This window comes from Nyctereutes procyonoides, unplaced genomic scaffold, assembly GCF_905146905.1.
Source record: "Nyctereutes procyonoides isolate TBG_1078 unplaced genomic scaffold, NYPRO_anot_genome, whole genome shotgun sequence".
Taxonomy (NCBI): Eukaryota; Metazoa; Chordata; class Mammalia; order Carnivora; family Canidae; genus Nyctereutes; species Nyctereutes procyonoides.
This window is the reverse complement of record NW_026575130.1, coordinates 13,644,482-13,664,743: the sequence shown is the minus strand read 5'-3', so window position 1 is coordinate 13,664,743 and position 20,262 is coordinate 13,644,482. Positions and strand designations below refer to the sequence as shown.

The following is a 20,262-nucleotide window of genomic DNA, read 5'->3' as shown; positions in this document are numbered from 1 at the left end:
TCTGACGAAATTCTGCATTAAAATTCAAGCTCAAATCTCAGCTGGCTAGCATTGATTTTTCACATTTAGTTTGTGCTTCTGAGGTTTGATACTAAGCTTCTTGGCATTCTTCTGTATGCTTTGTAAGCATGGAGGTCACTTTGAAGTTGATCAGATTTCTGTTGATAAGAGATTGGCAGGATCTGGAAAAGAATACAAATTTGACTGTAGGTCAGAATGTCACCATCATGAAGTTGGGAGATGGAATAATGCAGCAGTATACTGAACTTGCTAAAAAAATAAAGATGTTAGATAAGATTCTACAATAATCATGTTTGCGTGAATTTTTTCCTATGCAAGTAATTTCAAAAACACTTTTCCAGATTCAAAATAATGAAAATACAACATTCATTATTTATTTACTTTTGTCTTTTAAAAAATATTTAAAATGATACAAGTATTTCTGATTCTCTCTTTTATCTCAAAATATTTTGTATTTTTCTGTTGCTGATCTAAATCCAAAATATCCTACAGTGTTTTAACCAACTGCCTCATATTTCTAGCCTGCTTTTACCTTCAAATAATGAAAAACACTTGCAGTGAACTTTAACATCAGAGAGTAGGGTGAGTTTTGGAGGTAAATTATCCCAAACACTGACAAATATGAAAATATCAGCATAGCTTTATTTAAAGTGACCTCTATTAAAAATGATTTCATGTGTATTATTCTCAGTGTCAAAATTCAGACAAAAGGGCTAAAGTATTCTCTCTTTCACATTGTCCTTGTTTCATTATTATTTTTTAAACTTTTGACCTTAAAAATTCTGCTTAGTAAGTTTTCATTTAGGAGTCGTAAGTACTGAGTTAATGATGTCAGTTTCCCCAGTACCGTCTGGACCTACAGAATTTCTGTCCCAGTTGAAGGATGATACTTGGTAAGCACAGCAACAAGAAATCTACTGAAAAACCAAAAGACAAAAAACAAAAGAAATCAAACAAAACAGCAGATTGAAGCAGTATTTTTCCTTAGATGTCCTAGCAAATTATGCTAAATTTTCCTACTGTGTAAAGACCAGGAGTTAGGTTTTTCAAACTGTGTTTGGTGGTGGCTGACTATGGTGAATCTGAGGGCTGTACTTCACATTCACATTTTGCAGCTGAGTATGGTCCAGTGTATCGAGAAGTTTATTTTTTTTAAAGATTTTATTTATTTATTCGTGAGAGACACACAGAAAGAGGCAGACAGAGGCAGAGGTTAGAAACAGGCTCCATGCAGGAAGCCCGATGTGGGACTTGGTCCTGGGACTGCGGGATCATGCCATGAGTTGAAGGCAGATGCTCAACCACTGAGCCACCCAGGCATCTCTCAGGAAGGTTAATTAATGCTAGTCTCACAATCATTTGTAAATTTAAGAAGACAATGTTTGCTTTTAAAATGTTAGACTTTTTCTTGACACTTTCACATTGTATGATAAACATTTACATGTTTTGGAATAGAACATTTAAAAATTATATTCAACAATTAAATACTAAATAATGATAACTTTGCTTATCCAAAGCATGCACACAAGCTTCATAGATTTTGTTAATCTTTTTGTGGCACCTCTGTAGTAACCACTTACTACTTTGGCATTTGATTTTGAATTTAATTCTTTGAAGCTGTTGGGATCTCTGGGTGGCTCAGCAGTTTAGAGCCTGCCTTCAGCCCAGGGTGTGATCCTGGAGACCCGGGATCGAGTCCCATGTCAGGCTCCCTGCATGGAGCCTGCTTCTCACTCTGCCTGTGTCTCTGCGTCTCTCTCTGTCTCTCTCTCTGAATCTCTCATGAATAAATAAATTCTTAAAAAAATAATTCTTTGAAGCTGTTGCATATGTTAGAATGATTGTATTTGTACACTCCTATGTGTATACACATATAAACATGTGTCCATTTATTGGTACAATCAGAAGAAGATGGAGTTCTTTAGAACTTTAACACTTTGTAACAATCAGATATGTCTGGCTTTGGGTTCAAAATAGGAAAGAAGACTGGAAAATTTAGTGTAGTAGCAGCAATTGACCATGATTTGTTTTTGAATAATTGCTTTTATCTTGTTCTTCAAAACAATAGTTGTTTCTATACTGATGGAGACATAACAATCCAGTAACACATTACAGATAATTATTTTCACTGGATAGCTTTAAAAAAATCCCACAGAATATTTTAAACTTTCTGAAAAGTTTGTATTATACATCCATATTCTCAGAAGGTTTCTCCTTTTTTGAGCAAAATTGACACTATCTTTAATTCAAAGAAAGAGGATTTATAAGCACTGAGGTCTGGAAGATAAATTCTACACTTAAAGTGTTTTCTTGTTTTTTTTTTTGTGTGTTTTTTTTTGTGTGTGTGTTTTTTTTTGTGTGTGTGTTTTTTCACTATGGCTCTCAGAAATATGTCAATTAAGTTTTTCTTATAGTAAACAGGTGCTCCTTTAGGACCATTAGCTCATTTATTCCTGGGAGATGTCTGAATTATTTAAACAGACAAAAGGAAGGTTCTCTGTGGAAAGGTGTATATTATATTTTTGTTTGCCTGGTATTAGTTCACATGTATCCAAACTATTGTCCTGCTTTCTATTCTAACAGTTGATTGATTCACTTTTCTACATGTTTGTTAGTACATATAGGTAGTACATAGACTTTCTTTTCTAAGGATTTGCATTTGAGTATATTTTCTGATACTTTCCCCTAGTCCTTACTCTTTTTTTCAACGGAGGGAGAGGAGGGGAGAAGGACGCTATACAATTGATAAAGTCGATGTCCATCTTAAGCTTTTTCCTCGAGTTATGGAGTAGAAACACTTCTTCCTTTGGGGCTGGTAGGTGTTCCTGTCTGCCATCATAATTATGAATTACTATCTTTAATTCTTGCCTAAAAATTGGTAGTCCATTTCAGAAACGAATGAATTTCCTCTCTTCTCCATTAGAAGGCATCTTTAGTGTTTTATAATCTGCCTGTTTTCTAAACATTTTTAAATATTTGTGAAAAATAACATAAAGAGGATCATAAGAATTTTATTTGTCCTTTTAAGGTCCTTTTGAGTATTTTTTAGTTTAGTATAAGTATAGTCAAAAAGTAAAGGATTATTTTTTTCTTTTGAAGCCACTGTCTCAGAGAAAATAATAAAGAGAATGACATGTACAGCTGCCTAATAATTTTACTAGATTTCCTTTCCAATTACATTTCATGGAGAAGATCTTTAAATTTTTTCTTCTACAAAGTGAGTTCATTTGAGCAAAGATTTTCATTAATTCCTACTCTGAGGCAATTTTCCTTCATTCTAATGGGAAAATGAGTCATTTAACTTTTTTCTGTTTTATAGCTATAGATAAAAATGAAATGTTTCTTTTATATGTATTTTGTTTTTATTCACTCACAACATTATGTTTTTAAAGCTTCTTTCATCTCTTGGAAAAATCATATATCACTTTAGTATCATAAATGTATATTGAAAATTTTAAATGAGAAAAACCCAACACTCTAGAAGTACTTTTCAGATGTCTCTTTAGTTTGTTTCATGTAATAGTTTGGAGTTTTCAAAGAATCAATGGACAGCCCATTTTATTTTTGAGGGGACAGATATCTAAATAGTGTCTCTGTTACATTTCTATTCTACCTTTCTCAATTGAAGCATAGCTGCCCTCCAACTTGCCCTCTGTTTCCAGAAAGTAGGTGGGATAGGACTGCTAAACAGGATAATGGGGGATATGCTGACATCATGATGCCCTCACACTACTCTCTGAAGTGAAGTGAATTTAGGAATATTCATCCACAGATGTATAGGGTGAACTTATAAAACTTGAAGTGGTGGAGGCAGATTTGGAATTCCTGCGGGAACAGCCACTGAAGCTTGGATCTCTTGGAGTCACTCTCTTCTTCCGACTGGATTTGGTGTTGTCTGCATCGCTGGGCTCAAACACTACTGTCATGGACTCCATCCTGGTTACTGTATACAGGCTGCTGTGTCGAGTCGGGTGAAACCTGATGGTCTTGAGCTCCAGCTCATCATAGTTAGAAAGTTCAATGAAAGGGCACCAGCGAAACGCTCTCTTGAAGCCAGCTCGAAATCTGAAGAGAAGCAGGCCACAGAAAGAAAACATCATGTTTTTAGGTGGAAATTTCCTTTAATTGCCACAGAAAGCCCTACTTACGGCAATTAAGCAAAATCAATTTTTGAATATGATTTTCTAGCCAAACTCTTAAAGCGTATGCCACAGGATTGGTACTAGTGTTTTCAGTTTTCTTCTTTGGATTTCAATTCCCTATCAACGAGAAGCAAGTCATCAAATAGTAAAAGCACAGTACTAAGTAATCCATATGCCAAAGAAACGTGTACCTTTCTTCAATAATTTTGTACATTTACTGAAGTGTAATCAAATTAGGCTTGGTGGTTAAGGCACTTAAAAATGACATATTTAAAAACAGCTTCTTTCAGAAATGTTTGCACATTGATAAAGTCTCATTTAATGTTAGAATTAATTACTGATCTTAATGTTTTTTATCTAATCATATATGAAAGTGCAAAATCCTTTGCTTAGTAAATCATTAAATGAAGTTGATTAAAAACAGATGTACTGTTTGTGGGATGGCTTGAATTGATATATGGCTTATGCAATTAATGAAAAAAAAAGTAAGAATTAAGTATTTAACAAACTTAAGGCACAGTGCAGTAGAGGCCCAACTGGAAAGAGTTTAGAATTTAGCTCACAGTTACTTAAATGAAATTGTATTTCTTATTGTGCTCAAAACATATTGGTTTCTTAAGGGAATTATCAATCTTAGGAAATTTAACTCTGCTTCTCCGTGTGCTGACCATACACCCAAGGTGATTTAATCTGGAAACCACATTTTGCCTTTCCCTCAAGTCTTAAATTTGACTGCAGTCAAAATACTGCCTTTTAAAAACTGGACTTTAAAAGCAGCTTTTTCCTGATCACTTCAATTTCTTCACAACCCATTTCCATGGAGACTGCACCCTCTCTTACTCACTAACCTCATTATATAGGCAGAAGGGTTGACATTCTCCTTGCCCTCTCTGTTGATTCTATAATCCTCACAGCAACATCTTAGATTCTGAAGTCCATTTATAAGACATCCTTGTTAATAGAGTTCACTGACATATGACATCATCTCTCCATCTTATAGAAATTACCTGTATATTTTATGAAGTGTCCTCATTTCTCTGAGGGCTGAAGCACATATTCAACTCACCTCCTTCAATTATGATGGAAATTTTTTTCTCTGCAGACAGAATTCTGAAGGGTTTGGAGGGAGACTTTAGACCATATAAAAATTTCCCATTTAGACCTTTAAGTTCAGTCTTTTGAGGATGTAACTGTAAAGGTGGAATATTTCATAAAGTAGGAGGAAATTTAGAAAAAAAATCAAACTCTGTACTCCTCTCAGTGAATTTAAAAATATTTCCTTCTTTTGGGCATTTTTAATTTGCACCAAGAAGCATTATATGCTTTTAGCTAAACCAGGAATTATGAGAAACTTGGGTTTGGTAATCTTGTTTCTACCTTTTATTCAGACAGCAGTAGATGATGGGGTTGTACATGGTCGAGCTCATTGCCAGCCAAAAGCTAGCCAGGTAGACCTGCTGGATGTATTTCCACCTATTTAACTGTTGATAGATTGCAGTGAGGATGAAGTAAATATGATAAGGCAGCCAGCAGATGGCAAATGTCACCACAACAATTATCATCATTTTTACAACCTAGAAAGAAAGAAGGAAAGAGGTCAATTTTGGAAAATTTAAGTCATTAAATATATTAGTTGCAGTAGCTTACTGCAAATCATTTTTCTGCCAATACAGTTACATACATAGCATGCCTAAGGATTAGTATTTAAAAAGTGGGAGGTAATATAGGGATAGCTGCCTAAGATAAATCTCAAGAAAACATGCTGATGTCACCATTCTTTCTTTACCGAACCCAAGTGAATGGATGGCACTAAATCAAACAGAAACAGGGATGCCTGGGTGGCTCAGTGGTTGAGCATCTTCCTTTGGCTCAGGGACTAATCCTGAACACATCAGGCTTCCTGCATGGAGCTTGCTTCTCTCTCTGCCTATGTCTCTGTCTCTCTCTCTTTGTGCTTCTCATGAGTAAATAAATAAAATATTAAAAAAAGATTTAAAATAAATCAAACAGAAACAAACGTATTATTTGGCCTGAAGACAATAAGTGTTTATAAAACTCTAACAAGCCTAGGGGAGAGAGAAACAGGATTTGGCTGTGCTAGCATGAAAGGTAAAATAGCAGAGATTCTGTATCTAAAGAAACTGACTGTTGAGTCACTGTGGGGATAATGTAAGCTATAAGGGTTGGGCTGGTTCCTCAGTATTTATAATAGTCTGAATATAGATTAAGACTCTTCAGATTTTTTTATTCTACTACCATGCCCACTAAGCAACCTTCTGAATATTAATTTGGTTTCACTTGTAATCTGGTATTGGGAAAAGTTTCTCTGAATAGTGATTATGTGTATTCACATTAGTCTGAGGAAATATCATTAATTTTGAATTTATACATAGGCAGCTAACTGGTCTATACATTAAGTCATATGCATTTGGTAAGCACGGATCATTTCCTTGGTTTCCACACCTTTGAAACAAAATATTCTGGAAAACCCTGGCCAAAAATAGCATATCAACCTTTATTCTCTACCACTAAGCCTTAAGTTCCTAAATGACAGAAAGGATGTCTTAATTATCTTAATATTCCCAGCATCTAGCACAACCCGAAATATATAGCTGAAGGTAAATAATTAGATATGGAATGAATGAATAATGAATGACAATGCATATTTTGCTATAATAAGTTGAATGGGAGGATGTTTTATGTGTCCCTAAATGAAATAAAATCTGTCCATTGTCTATGACTATAAGAAAAGTAGACTCAAAGCAGCTTGGCTTTGTGTGGAAAAGGAAATAGTATTCTATGATGCCTTCATTTGATATTTCTCATTAGTAGTCTACCTACTAAATTTGGCTATACTTCTTTTGGCAATTTAGAAATAGGAAAATAAAATATTTAGAATGATATATATTAAATAAAATAATTTCAGGGTTTACCCTTAGTCAGATCAGCACACAAATCAGAGAGAGTCCTGACATAAATGATCTATGAGGCATCTTAGACTATGAAAATACAGTATTCATGGACTGGATTCATCATTTCACTGCAAGTTAGGGATTTGGATGGAAAATTGGCAAGGTTAAGAGTCAAGAGAGATATGATTCTAGGACTAGGCAAATCGTGAAGTGGATCAATCTGGAAGGCTCTTTCCCAAGGTCCTAATCACTGAACCATCCAGGTAAGTAGTACTGAGCTGATGGAAATTGGTCATCAGAGCTGAAGATCCAGGTCAATAGCTCACTAAAGGTCATTACCGGCCCTACCATCTAAAGGTTTTTCTCAGTGCTCTTTAAACTTTATGCCCTTTTTTCTTTTTTCTGAAAAGCTGTGTTCTGATTTCTATATTTATGTCTCCTATTTCTTATGCATGTATTTGTGGAATATAAGAAAGAATGATATTTTATTACAATACACATTTATACAATGTTTCATGTATTTAACAACTTATTAGTTGATTTTCAATTGTGCTTTAGGAAGCTGAGGCAAAGACTAAAAGATTTGACCACTGTGATTCAGCTGGAGTTTTAAAACTAAGATTCTTAAGTCTTTTTTCTTCCTGCTTACAGTTAATAACATTTATTAAACATCTACTGGGTCTAGAAAACAATATAGAGAAAAATAATGAATAGAGGACTCATTTCTTATTCTGAAGAACCTTACAATATAATGAAAAAATGTAAATAAAATGCATGGAAAAGTGTGGAATATAAACATGTGCATACAAAATAGAAATAATATTTATGAGAACTTACTATATTATGAGCAAGAATGAAATGACTCGGTACATGGCAACTGTAGGCTCAGGGGATATAAGACTAAATTAAACAGGTTCTATTGCCTTTTTATCTTGAATATACGAACATCATACTATTCCTTAAATACAACAGTAAAGCTCCTGTCCCAAATTATTCTCCCACCAGAATACTCTTCCCCTAATTATTCCCTGTGGGTACCACCCTCACATTCTTCACACCTTTATGCAGCTGTCCCTTTCTCTGTGATTCCCATTCTGACCAACCTGTTTAGAATTGTAGTCTGCCCTTCCAGCACCAAACTCCTTAGCTTGCTCTTTATTTTCAGTTTGTTATGTTTATTCTTTACTTTCTGTCTCCTCATGTTAGAATATAAAAGAGCAAGAATTTTCTGCTTGCTTTCTTTGCTGATGTATGCAGGCACATAGACTGGGTTTCATAATAGTCAGTGCTCAAAATTTTTTTAAATAAATAAATGAAAGTGATTACAAAAAAGAAAAAGAAAAAGAAAGAAAAAAAGAAACTAAAAGTCATATAGGCAGTTAGGAGATGTCCCTAATTTTCCTCAGTCACTAATTACAGGTATCATTTATTTGTCTTCTGAGTTTAAAAGGGGCATGGATGTATAAAATGAGCCTGATATTTTATTGCTATCTTACTTTTATAAGGCAAACAAATTCAAAAGAGTATGACAGTACAAACAATATAACCAATATATGATTTTGAGTGCATGAAAGCATTAAAGTTTATTCTGAATAAATGTTAAGGGCAAAAAAAATCTATGACAATGTGAACATGGTACAGGTTACTCTGTTAAATACAGTATCAGCAAATATGCATAAATGCTTCTTTGAATGTCTTTGAATGCTTTTCTACAGGCTGACCACAAACTCCAGGTGCATGAAATTGTTTTCTAACAATAGTTAAAGACCTACAAAGACTATCAGAATCTTTTAAGTGACTTCCAACCATAATGTGGAAGAAGTCCATAATGCGGAAAAATTAAAGTGCATGTGGAGAATTAAATTAAATGAAAATGCCTCTGGAACAGAAGTTTCAGACAACTCCTAATTACATATACAGGGCCTTATGGACTTTGTTATAAAACAATTAGAAACTTATTCAAAAATAAAGAAAAAACTTAAAAGACCCTAAAAGATTAAAAAATAAGGAAAAATCTAAAAGACCCTAAAGAAAAGAATCTTTTACAGAAAATCATGGTTATAATATACTTCACCTACTTATTTCTGTAAAATACATTTTAACTGTTAGCTTCAGTCTCTGCTCAGAATATCTTGTGGAATTATTTCAGATATCAAACTTTCAGGACCCAGGTGTAATGTAAATGCAAAAGCAGGGTCTTGGGTGAGAGAAATTGCATTGATTTGTGAAGTGCCAAAATCATGAAATTGTAATCCTACTCTTCAAATCGCTAAGGAAAAGAGGACTTTGAAGCACAAACCTTGATAGATGTGCAAACACTGTGAGTAGTTCCCATGTGTCTCATGGCAGGACAATGGCACTAGCAGATACACACTAAGCGGTTAAGGTACTCAGTTGGTAGACTTCCTAGAAATCCTGAAATTGTTATGCAAGATAAGAGGCTGGGATAGAGAAAATTCAAATCTTTCACCATGTCTTAACAAATTTTGTTACAATTAGATATAAAGATTGATTGATATTGGGTATTTCACAAATCTGAGACATGTCCCACTTCTGAGGCAATGGGATTTATTTTCCAGGGCAACATGAACAGTTGTGCCTACCTACTGTCCTTGGCACACTTACTAGCAGGAGGAAGAAGGAATGTGGGACAAGCGATGTAGCTCATACAATTCTACTGCCTGTTTTTAGTAGTTAAGAATCCACTTTATGCACATTGGCGGGACGGAAATGCATGTCCTGGTAAGTGAAAATAAGCTTTGGGCACCTTTTCTTTGTGTATTGAAGAAAAAAAATCTTTGATTTTTGTATCCTGTACAGGTTACACTGGAATGCCTGCAGCTGTTCTTATCTTTCATATTAAATTAGTGTAAGAGGGATGATTTTCAGGTTTAGGTCATAAAAGAAAAAAAAGTAAGTCTAGGGAATGAAATAAAATAGTGCCAACCATAAAAAATGTCTAGGAGTTATATTCTTCAGTGTAGGATTTATTCTTTCTAAATGTCTGAACTGGAAAATTTCAGCACCATGTGATAGGAAGCTTCTTGTTTTGATTAGAACCCCCACAGAATGTATGTTCTGGAGAACCATCCTATGGATCACACCCTACCACTTCACCATACCCTTTTGTTTGCACAAATGTTCTTAATGGACTGTTATATTTCTTTAAGTCAAAACTTCAAGCCTGTTTATTTTAACCACACATTAGCAAATTAAAATAATATCCTTAAGAATAGGATATGGGAAAAATTTCAATAAAAGCCATCAAAGTTTAAAGTAGTTTCATGGGCTGTTAGGTTGAGCTTTTGCCACTTCAGTTACATTCAGTAAGCTTAAAACTTTCAGTTTTGAGTGTGAAAATATGAACTAAGTAATAATAGTTGTGAAAAAAAAGTGCACCATGGTCCAGAAGCAGAGTTGAATTTTTCTAGTAATTTTAGAGTGAGATGAGAATACAGGCATATTGTGTTAGAGTTGTCCAAGAAATGGGATGTTCGTGCCAACTACAAGTAACATGGGCATGCAGTTAACATTAGTTTACAGTAATGCCTGGAAGAAATTATGTCAAGCCCAAACAAATGGAAAAAATCTCTGTATGTCTGTGTGCAATTGTGGAAAATTGTGTGGTGTGTGGTGTGTGTGTGTGTGCAGTGCTGTATTTGGACTCTTTTATGTGTCATGTTTTGTTTTTAGTGTATTTTCATTTTCTCCATTGAAAACTTAGGCTTTGAGACCAACGTTAAGATTTTAGGCTTACTACGATCTGAAGCCAAAGAAAGTGATGCAGCCACAAAAGGGAAGATTAGGTAAGATTAGAAAAGGAAATACATTAAAGCAAGACGAATAATGACTGATGTTATGGGATCCTGGTTGGAGATCAAAATGTATGGAGGCTTCTTATGGACAAAATTGTGTTTCCCCCATTTTTTTTTAAGTTTACAAGACTTGCTTAATTCTTTCTTTCTTTCTTTCTTTCTTTCTTTCTTTCTTTCTTTCTTTCTTTCTTTTCTTTCTTTCTTCTTTTCTTTTCTTTCTTTCTTTCTTTCTTCTTTTTCTTCATCTTCTTTCTTTCTTTCTTTCTTTCTCTTTCTTTCTTTCTTTCTTTCTTTCTTTCTTTCTTTCTTTCTTTCTTTCTTTTCTTTCTTTCTTTCTTCTTTCTTCCTCCTTCTCCTTCCTTCCTTCCTTCCTTCCTTCCTTCCTTCCTTCCTTCCTTCCTTCCTTCCTTCCTTCCTTCTCGTAGCTTTCTTGTGATATAATTGATATCTAATGTGTATGTTTAAAGTGTACAATGTGATGATTTAATACGTATATGTATTGTAAGATGATTACCACAATAAGGTCTATCTCCTTGTTTTTGGTTTTTGCATGTGTGTCATAAGCACATTTAAGATTTACTGGCAACTTTCAAGTATATAATCCAGTAGAGTTAATTGTAGTTCCCATGCTTTACACCCGATCCTCATACTGTATTCATCTTATAACCAGGCCAGTGGGAGAACTGCAGGAAAGGCATCCCCAGCTGCTTATGGACTGGCCTCCCATAGAGTCCATGACAGGTTGGTAGAATCCAAGTCCCTCAGATAAGTTCTGTTTACCCTGCTTGCTGTTTTCCTAGCCACTCACCTGTCTCCTAGTTCTGCAGCTCATGAATCAGTTCTCTGGATGGAAGGAGAGAGAAATGGGCCTTTTCAGCAGTGCCCTGCAGAGCTGGGGCAGTAGGTACTCACTCATCCTCACTCAGTCACTCACTCACTCACTCACTCATGAATGTGCTTTCTTTTCCTACCTTGGGAGAAATCACCTCTGAGAAAGCCCCTCTTGGCCCTGGGCTGTCACTTTCAGGAAGAGATGATGTGGGTGGGGTCAAATGGTTTCTCTTACCCTCTTCAGTGCATCTGCAACAGATTTTTTTTTTTCTCTAATGCTGTGTGGGAACTTCTGTGCTAGATTCCTGGACTTCCACGTGACTCTTCGGTCCGTGGGTGACTGTCTAAATCAGTGTTTTCCAGGGCTCCTGGACTGTAGCTGATAGGAGCTAGAGCTGGTTCAAGGGCCACCATAGGTACACAGTTGCATGGAGGTCTCTATATCTATTACCCGACCCATAGTGGGTGAGACTCTATGGTTTTGGTGCTGGTGAAAGAATCAAAGCCAAATGGGGTTATTTTCAAGTTGTCAGGGGTACAGAGCCATTTCTGTGTCTACAGCTAAGACCCTTTTTATCCTCTTGGCTGCAGGCCTGCCTTCTCAAAATGACTCTCCTCCCTCTTGGACTGTACCAGATCTATCTGGATCCTTCAGCTCTCACAAAGGCACCTTTGCCTGTGGATGTATACCAAATTGTTATTCAGGATATGACAAGAGATGTCTTATTTTGTCATCTTGCTGACATCACTCTTCAAAATTCGTTTCATGTCCTAATCCTCATTACCTCAACATGAGACTGAATTTGGAGGTAGGGTGTTGAAAGAGGCAGTTAAGTTAAAATGAGTTCATTAGGATGAGGCCTACATCAGGATGACTGGTATCCTTGAAAGAACTCATTAGAACACTGACATGCAGAGGGAACACCATGGGAAGACAAAGGTTTGCAGCCATCTGCAAACCAAGCAGAGAAGCCTTAGAGGAAACCAACCCTGACAACACCTTCAACTCAGACTGCTCACCTCTAAAACAGTGAGAAAGTAAATGTCTTGTTTAAACCACAAGTCTATTGTATTTTGTTATGGCAGCTTGAAAAGACAGCAACAGTGTTTAAGATGCTGAGGACACTAGATGATATGGCTTCATGCCAGCAAAATAGGAGGCAAAATACTATACAGGGTCCCAGAAAATGGAGATTTCAAGAAAGGTTTGTATGGCCTGTAGAATTGCTTTTAGCAATATCAGAAATAGACCAAGATCTCCAGTTGCATCAGATGAGCCTCTCTTAGGTTATATATGGTCTTCCTTAGGAGCGCTGTTTTCCTTGATAATTCCTTTGCAGCAGAAATAATGACACTGGTGCAGCCACTCTGGAAAACTGTGTGGAGGTTCCTCAAAGAATTAAAAATAGACCTGCCTTACGACCCAGCAATTGCACTGTTAGGGATTTACCCCAAAGATTCAGATGCAATGAAACGCCGGGACACCTGCACCCCGATGTTTCTAGCAGCCATGTCCACAATAGCCAAACTGTGGAAGGAGCCTCGGTGCCCATCGAAGGATGAATGGATAAAGAAGATGTGGTTTATGTATACAATGGAATATTACTCAGCCATTAGAAACGACAAATACCCACCATTTGCTTCAACGTGGATGGAACTGGAGGGTATTATGCTGAGTGAAGTAAGTCAATCGGAGAAGGACAAACAGTGTATGTTCTCATTCATTTGGGGAATATGAATAATAGTGAAGGGGAATATAAGGGAAGGGAGAAGAAATGTGTGGGAGATATCAGAAAGGGAGACAGAACATAAAGACTTCTAACTCTGGGAAATGAACTAGGGGTGGTGGAAGGGGAGGAGGGCGGGGGGTGGGGGTGAATGGGTGACGGGCACGGAGGGGGACACTTGACGGGATGAGCACTGGGTGTTATTCTGTATGTTGGTAAATTGAACACCAATAAAAATTAATTTATTTAAAAAAATAAATAAACTGATCTGAAACCTGAAAAAAAAAAAGAAATAATGACACTGCAAGTTGAAAGCTTGTTTGCTGAATGAGAGGATAGATTTTCCTTGGTTGTTATACAATTCAAAAATCCAATTGAATCTGTCACTTGAGCTTAAACTGAAGAGTGGTCCCTTTGATTAAGGCAAGGTGCTTCTTTGTTATCACATTTAGGTGTTCACCTCTGACAGATCAGAGCTGTTATGGCTTGTTAGGGTAGAGGAAGAAAATTAAAATAGAAAATAGCCAGAAAACAATTTCTATGATTTACAAAAACAGGAGAAGTAGATTTATTTACCGGCATTTCATGGGTATCCAAATAATCAAGGGCAATTTTACAGAGAGCTTTTGAAAAGGAATTGTCACATTTTGTGAATATTGGGACAAAGTCATGTTCCTGAGGCTTCTGTTTTATTAGAATGGGAAGCAATGTCAGAGTATGGTTAAACAACGCGGATTACTTTTAAATACATGTTTATCAAATTAGGGCAACCCGGGTGGCTCAGCGGTTTAGCGCTGCCTTTGGCCCAGGGCGTGATCCTGGAGACCTGGGACTGAGTCCCACATCGAGCCTGCTTCTCCTTCTGCCTGTATCTGCCTCTCTCTCTCTCTCTGTCTCTCTCTCTCTCTGCATCTCTCATGAATAAATAAAATCCTAAAAAAATATACATGTTTAGCAATTAACACAATAATGTAATACTCTTGTATATTATTCACAACATGTTGACAAAACATAATACTAATTCATAATGGACTATGAGAAGGAAGTCTGGTAATGGGAATGAAGTTTGAAATTCTTTGATCAGTATCTTGTGCTCTTAGGGACAGGGGGTGGGTTGTTAAATTTTAAATGGAGTGTAGTAAAGAGCCCATTCCTGACTCTGCATTTCAAATTTCTGCTTTATAAACTCTCGAAGGTACAGCCGTGTTTCCAGAACTTTTCCTGTGTTCTACTTAATGACTTTCATCCTACCTTTCAAAACTTCTATTAAAAAAAAAACCCAAAAAACAAAAAACTTCTATTCCCTTATCTTTTCCCTGATTACCTTCCTATACAGACTTTCTGTATACAGACTCTATGCTACAGAATGCAATGTTCAGCACAAGTTCTGTATTTTATGCAATGGCCAGGTAGTTCTAACATGCATTTTGAGATTCAGCAAAGGAAAATCATGCTGATAGCAACATTGTCCTTTGAGAGAGGCAAGGCCAGCAGACACATTTGAGGATGAGACTGGTGGATGACTCAGTGGAGTCATGATCACTTTTGATTTTAGTAATAGGCGTAGTGCTTTTTATAACCATTTAAAAAAACTCTTAGATATATGAACTTATCTAACGTTCATGACAAATCTTTGACCATATAGCTTCTCCATTTTATGGATGAGAGACTTAAAACCCAAAAGGTAGTTGCTTTCTCAAGATCCCAAAGGCAGCTTCAGAGCTAGGATTCCTGGGTCTCTTAATTCTTCATTAGTTAAGGGCTCATTTTGTATACATTTTACTTCTGGAGACCTTTAGAAATAGTCTTGGCTTCGTTCTCTATTTAGTAAGCTCAGGAGATGCTCAAGTGAAGGGTAGTAAAACTACCTTATTTTGCCAGGGAATTGCCCATCTGAACTTTATGGAGTATATTTTCCTAAAGCTGGAAGATGAAAGAGTGAGAAAAGAAGTTGGAACAATGGAGCAGGCTGGGAACTTGAACTTGGAATCTAGTTTATCTATTGCTATGGGAATATGGACAGATTTATCTGCATTAAAACTGTGAAATAGGGACTCAGACCTTCAAATGTTTTATGGGCTTGTGTGGTACCATTGCTTCCACAGACTGCATTTATGTTGAGCATATTTAAAGACTAATGGACAGGAAGTATAAATTCTTGACAGTCTCCTATATTCTTTATACCTAGTAGCCATAAAGCAGATCTGCTGAAAGGACTTCTTTGATCCCAAATAAATAGTTACCGTTAGAATTTAAGATCTTTTGACATTCACAGAAGGGGAATGAGTGAAGAATATTTCTGCCTCAATTACCTTTGCGCGGAAGTGAGTGTAAATGAATAAACAACTGCAATCAGCTGCCAGCCTGCTGACAACATGGCATAGGGTCAACTCTTCCTATTCTGTTCCAGGAGTTGCCGGGGAGGGAAATCTGGTATTTTGGGGGTTCGCCTGGCCAGGTAAAAAGGCTAGGCTGACATCATTTGCCAGACCAAGAAATTTTATGTCTTGTTCTACATTGACATAACTTGTCCTTTTGAAAATACACTGTTATTAATATATTGTAGTCTGAAATGTTAAGTCAGCCAGTGTCTTACGGTACTTTTGCAGTTGGCTTTTTGTCTGTTTATTAATTTATTTAAATTCAATTTGCCAACATACAGTATAACACCCAGTGAGCATCACTTCATATGCCCTCCTTAGTGCCTGTCATCCACTTACCTCATCCTCCCACCCACCTCCCCTTCAGCAACCCTCAGTTTCTTTCCCAGATTTAAAAGTCTCATGGTTTGTCTTCCTTTTTAATTTTTCCCTATTTAATTTCCCCTACTTCCCTTATGGTCTCTTGCACTACTTTTTATAGTCCACATATGAGTGAAGCCATATGATAATTGCCTTTCTTCAACTGACTTATTTCACTTAGCATAATGCCCTCCAGTTCCATCAACATTGATGTAAATGGTAAGTATTCATCCTTTCCAATGACTGAGTAATATTCCATTGTGTATATATATGACCACATCTTCTTTATCCATTCATCTGTTGAAGGATATCTCAGCTCCTACAACAGTTTGGCTATTGTGGATATTGCTGCCATGAACACTGGGGTGCAGGTGTCCCATCGTTTCACTACATCTGTATCTTTGGGGTAAATACCTAATAGTGCAATTTCTGGGTCATAGGGTAGCTCTATTTTTAGCTTTTTCAGGAACTGCCACACTGTTTCCCAGAGTGGCTGTGCCAGTTTGCATTGCCACCAACACTGTAAGAGGGTCCTCTTTCTCCACATTCTCTCCAACATTTGTTGTTTCGTATCTTGTTAATTTTCACCATTCTCACTGGTGTGAGGTGGTATCTTATTGTAGTTTTGACTTGTATTTCCCTGATGGAAAATGACATGGAGCATTTTTTCATGTGCCTGTTTGCCATGTGTAGGTCTTCTTTGGAGAAATGTCCATTCATGTCCTTCTGCCTATATCTTGATTGGATTGTTTGTTTTTTGGGTGTTGAGTTCGATAAGTTCTTTATAGATCTTGGATACTAGCCCTTTATCTGATATATCATTTGCAAATATCTTCTCTTATTCTGTACATTGCCTTTTTGTTTTGTGACTGTTTCATTTGCTGTGCAGAAGCTTTTTATCTTGATGAAGTCTCAATAGTTCATTTTTGCTTTTGTTTCCCTTGCCTTTAGAAATCTGTCTTGCAAGAAGTTGCTGTGGCCAGGTCAAAAAAGTTGCTGCTGTGTTCTCCTCTAGGATTTTGATGGATTCCTGCCTCACATTTAGATCTTTCATCCATTTTGAGTTTATCTTTGTGTATGGTGTAAGAGAATGGTCTAGTTTCATTCTTCTGCATGTTGCTGTCCAATTTTCCCAACACCATTTATTGAAGAGACTGTCTTTCTCCATTGGATATTCTTTCCTGCTTTGTCGAAGAACAGTTGACCATATTGTTGAGGGTCCATTTCTGGGTTCTCTATTCTGTTCCACTCATCTCTGTTTTTGTGCCAGCACCATGTTGTCTTCATGATCACAGTTTTATAATACAGCTTGAAGTCAGGCATTTTGATGTCCCCAACATTGGATTACTTTTTCAACCTTCCTCTGGCTATTCAGGTCTTATCTGGTTCTGTAAAAATCTTAGGATTATTTGTTCCAACTTGTGGGGAAAAAAAGCCCATGGTATTTTGATAGAGATCAACATTTCTTTTATTAATGTAGTATATCACATTGATTGATTTGTGGATGTTGAACCACCTCTTAGCCCAGGAATAAATCCCACTTAATTGTGGTGAATAATCCTTTTATGTACTGTTGGATCCTATTGGCTAGTATTTTGGTGAGAATTTTTGATCCATGTTCATCAAGGATATTGGTCTGTAATTCTCCTTTTTGGTTTTAGGATCAAGGTAATGCTGGCCTCATAGAAAGAGTTTGGAAGTTTTCCTTGCATTTCTATTTTTTGAACAGCTTCAGAATGATAGGTATTAATTCTTCTTTAAATGTTTGGTAGAATTCCCCTGAGAAGCTATCTGGCTCTGGACCCTTGTTTCTTGGGAGGTGTTTGATGACTGCTTCAATTTCCTTGCTGGTTATTAGTCTGTTCAGATTTTCTATTTCTTCCTGTTTCAGTTTTGGTAGTTTATAAGTTTCCAGGAATCCATCCATTTCTTCCAGATTGCCTAGTTTGTTGACATATAATTGCTCATAATACGTTCTTAAAATCATTTTATTTCTTTGTTGTTGGCCGTGATCTCTCCTCTTTCATTCATGATTTCATTAATTCTGGCTCTTTCTCTCTCTCTCTCTTTTTTTTTTAAATAAGTCTAGGTAGGCATTTATTTTCTTATTAATTCTTTCAAAGAACCAATTCCTAGTTTTATTTATATGTTCTACTGTTCTTTTGGTTTCTATTTCATTAAATTCTGCTGTGCTCTTTATTATTTCTCTTCTCCTGCTTGGTTTAGGCTCTTAGGCTTAATTTGCTGTTCTTTCTCCAGCTCCTTTATGTGTAAAGTTAGCTTGTGTTTTTGAGATTTTTCTAATTTTTTGAGAGAGGCTTATATTGAAATGTACTTCCCTCTTAATACCACCTTTGCTATATCCCAAAGGTTTTGAATAGCTGTGCTTTCATTTTTATTAGTTTGCATGAATCTCTTTAATTCTTCTCTAATTTCCTGGTTGATCCATTCATTCCTTAGTAGAATGCTCTTTAATCTTCAAGTGTTTGAGTTCCTTCCAAATTTCCTGTTGTGATTGAATTTAGTTTTCAAAGCACTGTGATCTGAAAATATGCAGAAAATGATCCCAATCTTTTGCTATCAGTTGAGACCTGATTTGTGACCCAGCATGTGGTCTATTCTGGAGAAAGTTCCATGTGCAGTTGAGAAAAATATGTATTCTATTGCATCAGAATGGAATGTTCCATATATACCTGTGAAGTCCATCTGGTCCAGTGTGTCACTCAAAACCCTTATTTCTTTGTGGAGCTTCTGCTTAGATTGTCCCTTGCTGAGAGTGGGGTGTTGAAGTCTCCCTCTGTTAATGTATTATTATCAATGTATTTCTTTACTTTGGTTATTAATTGGTTGATATAATTGCTCCCACATTAGGGGCATAAATATTTATAATTGTTAGATCTTGTTGGGTAGACCCTGTAAGTATGATATAGTGTCCCTCTTAATCTCTTACTACGGTCTGGTTTAAAATCTAATTTATCTGATATGAGGATTGCTACTCTAGCTTTATTTTGAGGTCCATTTGCATGGTAAATTGTTCTCCACCACCTCATTTTCAGTCTGAAGGTGTCTTTAGTTCTAAAATGAGTCTCTTGTAAATAGCATATAGATGGGTCTTGCTTTCTTATCCAATCTGATTTTCTGTGTCTTTTGACTGAAGCTTTTATCCCATTCATGTTCAGAATAACCATTACAAGATATAAATTTTGTGCCATTGTGTTACCTGTACAGTCCTTGTTTCTGCAGATTGTGTCTGTTTCTTTGGGCTACCTCTTCTTATACAGGATCTCCCTTATTATTTCTTGCAGGGCTGGCTTGGTGGTCATATATTCTTTCAGCTTCTGTCTGTCCTGGAACTTCTTTATCTCTCTTTCCATTCTGAATGACAACCTTGCTGGATAAAGTATTCTTGGCTGCATGTTTTTCTCAGTTAGTACCCTGAATATATCATGGCAGCCGTTTCTGGCCTGCCAGGTCTCTGTGGATAGGTCTGCTGTTAATCTAATATTTCTTCCTCTGTATGTTAGGAATCTATTGTCTCGAGCTGCTTTCAGATGTTCTCTTTATCTCTGAAATTTGCAAGGTTCACTATTATATGTTGGGGTGTTTATGTACTTTTATTGATTTTTGGGAGGTGTCCTCTCTACCTCTTGGATATGAATGCTTTTTTCCTTCTCCCAATTAGGGAAGTTCTCAGCTATGATTTTCTCAAATATACATTTTGGTTCTCTCTCTCTATTTCTCTCTGTACTCAGGAATTCCAATAATTCAGATGTTATTTTTTTTTCCCGAACTATCACTTGTTTCTCAGAGCCTCTCCTATTTATTGAGCTCTTATTTTTCTCTCTTTTCCTTAAGTTTCTTCCTTTCTATCAACTTGTCTTCCATATCACTTATTCTCTCAGCTGCCTCATTTGCCCTAGCTGTTAGAGCATCCAGTTTAGAATGCATCTTAGAGTATTTTTAATTTTGGCCTGATTAGATCTCATTTCTGTAGTAAGATTATCTAGTCTTTTATGCCTTCTTCTAGCCCAACTAGTAACTTTATAATTGTAATCCCAAACTCTATCTCTGAC

At 36.3% G+C, this 20,262-nt stretch overlaps 1 protein-coding gene across 1 annotated transcript in view; it reads right to left on the bottom strand.

The window, feature by feature from the left end:
• Positions 1-3,505: 3,505 nt before the first annotated feature.
• TACR3 (tachykinin receptor 3) overlaps positions 3,506-20,262 on the bottom strand; it is a 74,121-nt gene continuing 57,364 nt past the window's right edge. Inside the window, exons 4-5 of the mRNA XM_055342511.1 lie at positions 5,541-5,737; positions 3,506-4,086 (exon numbers count right to left, since the gene is read on the bottom strand). Coding sequence (XP_055198486.1) covers positions 3,774-4,086; positions 5,541-5,737 — 510 coding nt within the window. The 3' untranslated portion in view covers positions 3,506-3,773. The remainder of the gene's footprint in view (positions 4,087-5,540; positions 5,738-20,262) is intronic.